We start from the raw sequence: 10,471 nt of genomic DNA, 5'->3' as shown, positions 1-10,471 counted from the left end.
TCATTTTTTTCGAGTCAGCTATCGGGTCCCATCCGATCTGACTCAAACCCAAAAACCACAAACCCAAACTTGATTTTTTTCGGGTTAAACCGTGTTGGGTTGATGGGTCGTGTCTGATTTTGACATCCCTATACCTAATGCAGACAAAAAAAATATGAAGTGGTGGCTCTNGGGAAAAACGAAATTGATAATTAAAGTCAATTAAAATGGATATTAAATTATTCTTGCAACTTCTTGCTAGTTTGCTAGTTAAATATTAAATTAGTAAAGGGAAAAAATTTATCAGGGTGCCGGCAGTCTTGAATATAAAGTTGACTAATTAAACCTAAGCCAAATTAATGAATTAAATATGTTATTCCTATATTATGTCATCCAAACAGGAAAATCTTACAAGATTATTTAAAACTCATTTTTTCAGACAACGAATCGTTTTTTTATTTTAAAAAATGTATAAAAATTAAATTTTGAAAAAAAAATCATGGATTCTCGTTTTATGTTGAACTAAACGATTTTGATATTTATTTTAAAATATTATAAATTTTAGGTGAAGAAATAAAAAAAATAGAATTAACTTGTTCATATTTTTTTTATCTAAATATATAGATACCGGTAATTGTACAACTCTAATATTTTAAAAGTACAACAAGCCAAACGTTACATATCAATCCTTTTCCTAGCTAGCAAAAGGAAATTATCATACCCCAACAATAATCTTCTCAATAATTGAATTCATTGAAATCCATGAAAATCGAACAAGTGACATTGAATCCGATACTAATTATAGGATTGGGTGTTTGTCGATATTTGTAGCAGATCAAGTTCAATATTTTAAATCGTATAATAATCCAATATGTGTTGATCACTTGCTAACAAATGATAATCATCCCTAACAAAGACGTTGATGCAAAGTTGACAAAATTTTTAGACATCTAGCAATCTTGATTTTGAAGATAACAAAAAATTTTATTGTGTTTCTAACATATTTACTCAAGCGTTAAGTTGCTAACTCATGATGGAAGTTGAAACTCGAATTTAGCCAAACTGAAAATCTGGTGAACTACCGTGCTTTGATGATATCTCACACTTGATGCAAATGACCAGCGGCTAAAACAAACGAACATAAAACACAACTTTAGATGAGTCGTATTTCACATTCATTGGGCTAAATCGAATATTATCTAGGCAAACTGATGGTTGCAAGACCAAACTGATTGCAAGGAAAGCAACAATCAGTTGAATATGAGCAATTGCGGTATTTTGTTCAGCCTGAGCAACTCAGTTATCCAAAAGGTAAAATTTAGTATTCGTTACGAAGATAATACGATTATCTATACAAATCATATTCACAAGTTAAATTTTGAATCAGAATTTATGATACTGATAAATGACGATGAAACGACTAGTTCTGCATAGGTTCTGCTTACCTCATCATTTTGGTTCAGTCTAGCTGACGAGCCCAACTGAATGATCAGTCTAACTAATTAGCCTAACTAAAAATAGGCCTCAAAATCAGTCAGGCTCGAGAAAAGCGTCCAGCAACGCAAAAAATGATCGTTTTAATATCAGAAACTATCCAAAATATTCTCCAACTATCATATTTTTGTGTTTAACATACATATCATTCGTGAAACCTAAAAATACATCTTGAAGATCAAATACGAGCTTTGAAATGAGATTTAAAAGTATGTACAACTTACATAAATGACGATGAAACTACTAGTTCTGCACAGGTTCAGCTGACCTCATCATTTTGGTTCAGTCTAGCTGACGAGCCCAACTGAATGATAAGTCTAACTTATGAGCCTAAATGACAACATACCTCAAAATCAGTCAGGTTCGAGAAAAGCGTCCAACAACGCAAAAAATAATCGTTTTAATATCAGAAACTACCCAAAATACTCTCCAACTATCATATTTTTGTGTTTAATGTACATATCATTCGTGAAACCTAAAAATACAACATCTTGAAGATCAAATACGAGCTTTGAAATGAGATTTAAAGTATATACAACTTACATAAAGAAATTAGCTAAAATGAGAGCAAGACCAAGTGTGAAGATACATTTGCGAGATACACATTATAATGTATTAAATTCTCACACACATCACTCACATATATACATTAGAGTTGAGCTTCAAAGTTTAGTTGGGTGAGTTTTCATACAAAGACATTTGAAGATTGTGTTTGTAGTCTTGACGTAAGAGACATTAAACATTATGCAGATTGTGATGTTGCGGCCTACAATCGAGAGTGTGCTAAGAGTTCATTTAGAGTAGAGATAAGTCCTAAATTGAAAATTAGTTTGTATAAGTAGTTGTATAAATCAAAGTTTTCTAGTGAATCTTTCCTAAGGGGAAGAAATGGTGTCCTATGAGTTGTTTATATCCAAACATCCATAAACAAATTTGTATATATTTATTTATAAAATTTATTTTTTTGCTACTGTTTTTAAGATGTATTATTGAAACATTTTATGCGTTAAAAAACCAAAATATTGCATATCAAGTGTTTGATAAAAGACTTTAATCAAACCGTTTTTACATTCAACTTGCATATTTTTAAAATGTTTTAATTACCAAAATATTTAATTGGTTTGTACGAAAAATTATTTTTAGCATCTTCCGCTTGGTTTGAAAATCAAACTCGATGTAATTTATCGATATTCAATATTTCAAGAATCGATCTATTGCAACTCAATGATTTTCTTCTAATCGATCCTATCACCCTTCAGTTCTCAAACAGAAATTAAAAAATGAAAAATAGTCAAAAAATTGTTGCTTGAAACTTGACTGAGATAATAATAATAATAATAACAACAATAATAATAACAATACCAAACAGCTAACCTCTTCTTCCACATCATCGCTATCAGTACATGTATTGTAAAGGGAAACAAAAACTATATCATTAAAACAAACTTGAAATGTTAAAATATTTAACCGTAATAAATATACAAAATTAAGAAAACCCATTATTATTCCAATATTTCTTTAGGAACAAAAGACTGAGTTAAAAAAATCAACGCACTTATCAAATTAAATATATATAATACATATATCATAGAAATGTTAATTTTTAAATAAATATAAATTTACTACCATTCTTTTGCCTTTCCCCACTTTTTGGGGCAGCCTTCAAAATAAAGACGGGTGCTAATTTTATATTAGTCCAGTTTGGTAAACCCCAAGATTCATGCATGCTGCTTCAAAGTCAAAACTGTAGGCTTCAGTATCTTTCATCAACTGAAGTGAAACTTTATTGATAGAGTATGTTTTATATGAGACGATCGTAAAATGGATTGATTCGATCTATACTTGAAGTGGAAAATTATACTTTTGACATAAAAAAATCATATTTTCGGGTCGATGATATGTTTTATAAAATAGTTGTATTATTTGTGAATAAGCTTATTTAAAATTTTATATATAATTATTGAATTTTTTTTTACTCCATAACCATATATGAAGATATCAAGGGAAATTTTATCCATAACCGTGATTGTCCATGTACATTTGTACTTTTCGATTTTGGTCATCTATATTGTTAAATTTTAGTTTTTGCTTGTTATTTTTTTTTATCGAAACTTTTGTAATTTTTTCGATCAGACGTTGAGTTGACAACAACATGAAACCCACATATGCACCGACATATCAATAACTCTCGATGAAAAAAATGAATAAAGAAATAAAATTACCAAAAACTGAAAAAATGCGCAACTAAAACTTTTATTTTAACAACATAAATGACAACATAAATGATCAAAAGTTTTAAAAAGTGTGAGTAAAAATGGAAACAGCGATTCTTCCCATACATTAAATATATCATTGGAAGTTCCAAGATTCATGCTTCTTCATTGAGTCAAGAAAAGAAGGCTACAAATTTTTAGATAAAATAACCAACAGCTAAGCTTGTACGGCGTTGGGGACTGACCATAAAAGGGGCCAAATCAAATACATATTTTAGCCGTCCCATTGGACTAAATAAAAAACAATATTTTATTATTCCATTTGAAGTTATTTGGAATTTGGATTTTAATTCGCTTGCGTTTTAGATGTTGCTACTCAATTTGGTGGGCGAATTCAAGCCAATAACTTTCATATTTGTACCAAGATAGAGGAAGTACAAGCTAATTGCAATGCAAAGTTTGACGGAGTGGAGTGAGTTCTAATATGTTTTTTTTTTTTTTTTTCCATAACAGCATTTCGTATAGAGGAATTCAAAAATTAAATAAAAAATCAATATAATATTTTTATTCAGTTCTATTTCTCGATGGTGGCAGGGAAGGTAAAACTCAAATTGGGGAAGTGTCACGCCCCGGAACGGGGGTTTGGTTGACACCGGCATTGCTCTCAAATTTACATTCGAAAACAACAAGCCTTAGAAGTACAAAATTCAGAAACCAGTCTTTTATTCATAATACTGAATATTCATTGTCTGATACAACTCAAATAATAATGTTTTACAGCGGAAATGTAAAACCAGAATTACAAAGTCTGAACAGATGCAGCGGAATTTAAATTATAAATCAGAACTGAGAACAAAGATTTTCATCACCAGCCCCAAAAATGATGTTGCTCCTCTTCTTCTAACAACTCTTCCTCGTTCTTATCTGAGATGGGTTTTGGTGGGTGAATGATATGGTCGTCACTCAATAAGCGGGGGCGAGAATGACTCCCAGTTTTCGAAATCATTTTCAACAGAAACAGTAATAAAAAAATATACAGAAAACTCTTATTTTCATAACACTAATCGGGATTCAGAAATCACAGGTTTCAGAACAGAAATCAGAATTAGTAAGCACTGAGCACGTTAGTGAATTTCATGACTAAACTGATATCAGTCTCTTATATGTTCTCTCCTCTAAGCGGTGAGGCCAGAAATCAGAAATTCAGAATTTAGATATGTTCAGAATATATATTACTATCATTAGTTCACTAGGGAGTTTCAGTGCTTCAAAAATGAGATATCAGAAATCAAACATACAGAAACTGTACTTTAGAACCAAATTTATCAAGCTGATTTCAAGATATTTATACATAAGTTCACTTACTGTAATTCGCTAATGTTTCGGTTGAAGTCTACTAGAAATCTGGTTGCTCTCGCTACTGGATTTTACAGCTCGAACAAGGCACTCTCTTAACTATTCAAGTAATAATCTCAAGATTTGTGTAACACCAATTCAGAGACTTGAGGGTGTTATTTATAGGCCAAAATCTGACTATTAGCCTCCCTATTAATGACCATAATCTGCCATTAACAGCCTTTATTCCATGTTAATGCTTCAGTTTCAAGTTTAAGCTGAATCAGTAACTGTCTGCTGGAATTTGCTCTTCTGCTGCTGGATTCTGTCAGCTGGAAAATACTATCTTCTGAAATATTAGCTGCTGCTGGAATTGTTAGCTTCTGCTAGAATTTTTCATTGCTACTGAATATTGCTAGCTGCTGCTGCTGGAATTTCAGGTTCTCACATGAAGAATATGACCCTTAGGTTGCTGTACGTTTTCGATGCGAAGGATCGAATGTGCTAGTGCCTTCGAAGGCATTTCGACACTATATTCTCCACTGAGCTGCAATAGCTCGTGTTCTAAGAATGTTAACACCGATTAATTAAATCGAGTTTGATTTAAAACCAAGTAGAAGAAACTCGAAGTAATTATTCGTGAATAAGACTGTTATTAGAAAACATTTTAACTTATGTAAACTGAATAACTGAAAAAGGGTAGATTATTTTTTGCATTCATCAGTTCAGTTATGGTGACAACTGAACTAACGAGTACTCTAACTGATCAAAACAATTTGAAAACAGCAGTTAATCAGTTAAATACACAAGATATGTTTATGGATGTTCGGAGACTTCAAATTCTCCTACGTCACCCCTTCTACCACCACGAGTAGGATCCACTAGAAGACTTTGATTTATACAACTCTTTGTACAAATCCACTCAGCTAGGACTTACACTACTGCCTACACTGAACTCCTAGCTACGACTGAAGGTAGCACCTTTCAGCCAACACTTCTTTAACGTCTATGTGTGAAAGACTACATACACAAGTTTAACGTCTTTGTGCAAGACGGTATTTGAGTGATTGAGAGTGTTTGTGTGTGAGAACTGAACAAGGATGTTCTCACACAATGAGGGATAAAAGCTTCTATACTAAGCTGATAACACGTTGAATTGTCCCTCTGGGCTGATTGTTTCTGAAAGCTGATTTGCAATGTGCGTTTCCTTTCTTTTTTCTCTTATTTACGTTTAAGCTTTCTCTCTATCTTGTTTTTTTTTTGTTGAGTCTTCACTGATCTTCTCTATATATAAGCGGGAGAAAATGATTGTACAGTGAGACTCATTTATTGTATCTGTTGCATCTTGAATTCGTTTCTTGGACTTTGTGTCTCGACTTTTCGACTGCCCTTTTGAAACGTTTTGTCATTAATGCTCTGATGCAACGTCCATTATTGTCCTTTGACTGGAAAAAGGCTTTGTACCTTCACGCACAGCTGGAATCTACTGAAAGAGTTTGTCTTCATCTACAACTGAAAGAGTCTGACTGATGCTTCGGACTGGTCAGCTGAACTGATCTTCAGTTAAGCTGGTGAAATCGGTTGAATTGTCAGTTGAACTGATTTCACTCTTGTTCAGTTGAATTGATCAGCTGTGTTTCTTCATCAGTTGAACACTCCTTCGGCTGGCCAGACTTCTGAGGTTCTTCTGCTGAACCACCTATCAACTGGACAATCAGCTGGACTGCTCAATTGACGTAACAGTTAGACTGATTCAGTTTGTGCGATCAGTTAGGTCTTCAGTTTGCGATGTAAACAGCTCGTGACTGATCCTAACTTCTGCACACTAAGGTAAATTATTAGTAACAAAATTAACAAGTTTTGTTAACATCAAAATCAAGATTGCGAACTCGAAAAATTCCAACACGATGAAATCCTTAACAATTATTATAACATCTGTTCTTTCCTAATTGAAGTCATCATTTGTTGTTGACAAAAAAAAGAAGAAAAAAGTGAACTAAATCTTCCATTCATACTCATAAGCAAGAACCGAAGAAGCCAACTGACAAACATTCTAGTCACTATAAAAGATAATACTTAGAGTACAGACCTTGTATAGTCAGCAAGACAACTCACTTGTACATTCTATTGAGATTAATGAATTCTATATTTTGTCTCAAGTGACATAATTTTGTCAAACACAAAAAAAAAAGAAATTGTTAGAACTATTTAAGTTTTGGTAATTTAAAAAGGCTGTTGATCTAACGGATAATTACGTTGCCTAATTTAACTCAAATCAAGAAGAAAACTGAATATTCACAAGTAAAAGTTATCTAAGAGTCCAACTAGCTACCGAAACAAACTGATAGTATAAGAAGGATACTGATCAGCAAACTAATCTAAGGACAAATGATGGAGCCTAACTCATATTTTATTACACTCGACCAGTCAGCACAAATCAAACATTTTCTGAAGAATATCAGTATAATCAGTGATTAAAAATCAAAGTTCAACTGAAATATAGGATAAATTTTTCTGTACCAAAAGTCACTGATTCACAATAGAATATCAGAATTCATGTGCACTACCAGATTATGTCAGAAAGGATAATAACATGGCAACAACGACATCTGTATTTGGAATGAGTATATGATTTAAAAAGATTATTGTTGAAGATGAAGTCTATAAATAGATCGGTTTGACAAGCTTTTAAAGATCTCCAACTGTCTGAATTAACTAATTTATTGTATCTTCTTGAAAAAACTTTCTGCGAGCAAAACTGATAAAAGCAAACATACACTGATAAGTTATTATCTGATCATTTAAAGATCAATTCTTGCTTAGAATTTCTCTATAAATATGTAATTGAGAGTAAGAAGTTTTAATACTCATTTTGAATATGATTAAAGTTTACTAAGAGTTTCAGTTAGGCATTGTTAAGTCATGTTGAAGTGAGTGATTTCAAACTGCTTGTAATTAACAAAGTCTTTTAGTGCAATATTTCCTTGAGGAAGAATGAGTGACATAAGAGTATTGAAATCTCCGAACATCCAGAAACAAAATCATGCCAATTTATTTTTCATTTTACCTTCTTTACCTCTCATTTGATAACTTAACTGAGTTTTGATAAGTCATTTTCTTTAAACAGTTTCAGTCAATCTCTTTTCGCATAGTGTTCACTGTTGATTTATTGAGAACCCAATTGATAAGAATTTTATTTCAATATTGCTAACTCAATCGAAATATTAGCAGCATTGTTGAGAAAAATTTATTCACCCCGCCCCTCTAAATTTATTTATGATCCTAACACATCCTACACTTGTAATTTTTATATTTGTTGGTATACATAAAAACTAATATGAGATTTCCTCACCAATCAATTTCGTGACAGAGATTTTACGACTCGACTCGACCTGATCCAACCCATAAAAAATGTTATATATACCAAGTCAAAATGTCTCATGGTTCCAACAAACATGCTTGTTAATGTAACATTTATATTTTAATCTTATACATTTTAAAAGTTATATCTCCAATTATAATTTAGTTTATAGTTTAAACCTTAAAAAATAAATCAAACAAGAAATTGAGAAGGGTATTATCGTAATCCAAAGCCTACGAAATTCCAATTCTAAATCCATTATCATCATCCATAATAGCTTATCCTATCTTCATCATCTCCTCCACTATAAATACTCCTCCTCCATCGCTCCTCCCATTGAAGCACCAACACTCCTCGATCCCCCAAGAGTTCAGAAATCCATCAAAATCTTCGAATCAAACACTTGAAGAAAATTTCAATGGCTGGAATCACAGGGAGTGATCTTAACGTAGTGAACAGGAGAATGGCCTCCGTCGCAGGCCACCTGATTCCGGACCAGACCCGTCCAGGTAACGTGATAGCACTGTCGAATTGCAGCTCCAGGCTGGATGATTCGTACCACAGGGTGCACGGCGAGGTTCCCACCCACGCCCCGCATTGGAAGAAGTGCAACGATTCGGAGAAAGAGTTCACCGATATCATCTACGAGAAAGCTGTCGGAGAAGGCATCGCTAAGGTACATGTTCTCATATGAGGTACAATCGACCCGAGCTTCTCAGACCATCTCGAATTAACGTCGAGTTTGAGTTCACTTCGAGCTCGAAACATAGTTATTATATATGTTAATTGAGCTCCAATTTGATCTTGATTTACTATTATTTTAATCCAGTTGATCTGTATTAGAGTTCGGCTCGGTTTGTCCAAATTTTTTTATACATTAATTTTAGAAAATTTTGAACTAATTTGATATTAATTAAGATATTTTTAATTAAAACTCGTCCAATCAGCCCAATATTTTTTACTCCGCCACCCCTTGTTTTTGTTTTGTTTTGTTTTTTTTAACAACATTGTTGTTAAATTTATATAGCCCTATTGCACTCAAATTTTATCATCTTTTATTATTATTATTATTATTATTATATATATTTTTTTTATTTTTATTTAATTAAAGAAATTTTAATAATATTTTGGTGGAATTAGATAACGATCAACAGGCCAGAGAGGAGGAACTCATTTAGGCCACAAACCGTGAAGGAACTAATGCGTGCTTTCAATGATGCAAGAGATGATAACTCTATTGGAGTCATCATATTCACCGGAAAGGTACCCATCAATTTCATTTTCTAAGATATCAATAAAAATTTTTTTTTTTTCAGTCGGGAGAGAAATTTGTTATAATTGTATATCGAACCTAAGATATCATCTCTTACTTGAGACATTAGTATCAGATAGACTAGAAGTAATGGTATAAATAATTTTTAAATCAACAAATTTAATTAGATGTCTCTATGTAAAAAAAAATTAATTTATGTGCCAAGTTGGGACAGATTATTGGATTTAATTTTAATGGNATATTATATTTTTGTTTTTTTTTTAAATTTTAACACACATTTTTTTTATTTTTTTTATTTCAACAATTCAAATATAAATTTAGTCTCTCTATAATTTGTCAAATTTCACTTTAGTCCATCGATAATGATAAAACGATTGTATACACGTATGTAGAATAACTAATATATATAAATTTTGCCGGTGGCTTGACGCAAATTCCACCTCATTTACTCATTTGAAGGCACCAAACAGGGTCCAACAAGTCAAAGTCATCGGTAGTTATGTAATGTGGGGATAGTCGAGAAAATTATCTTGGTCAAATTTTATTTAAAAAAAAAATATTATATTCAAGTAAATTTGAGTATTTTCAAATATACATTAGAATATCATTTTTTTAAAAAAAAATATTTGATCGAAGTTATTTTGCTAACTATCCCGATTTATGTGTTAGTATGGATTAAATATGCACGATTTTTTTTTAAAAAAAAATAGAAGATATATTAGCATATTAATATAGAGGATCCATTAGCCCATTTATTATTATTAGTTTTATTAATTAGCATAATTATTTGATATGCTATACGTCCAGCATAAACAT

At 31.9% G+C, this 10,471-nt stretch overlaps 1 protein-coding gene across 1 annotated transcript in view; it reads left to right on the top strand.

Moving 5' to 3' along the window:
* The first annotated feature begins 8,674 nt into the window (after positions 1-8,674).
* LOC140975392 (1,4-dihydroxy-2-naphthoyl-CoA synthase, peroxisomal-like) overlaps positions 8,675-10,471 on the top strand; it is a 3,474-nt gene continuing 1,677 nt past the window's right edge. Inside the window, exons 1-2 of the mRNA XM_073439082.1 lie at positions 8,675-9,058; positions 9,523-9,645. Coding sequence (XP_073295183.1) covers positions 8,801-9,058; positions 9,523-9,645 — 381 coding nt within the window. The 5' untranslated portion in view covers positions 8,675-8,800. The remainder of the gene's footprint in view (positions 9,059-9,522; positions 9,646-10,471) is intronic.

Source organism: Primulina huaijiensis, chromosome 4 (assembly GCF_012295235.1).
Source record: "Primulina huaijiensis isolate GDHJ02 chromosome 4, ASM1229523v2, whole genome shotgun sequence".
Taxonomy (NCBI): domain Eukaryota; kingdom Viridiplantae; phylum Streptophyta; class Magnoliopsida; order Lamiales; family Gesneriaceae; genus Primulina; species Primulina huaijiensis.
This window is presented reverse-complemented; position numbering and strand designations above follow the sequence as displayed.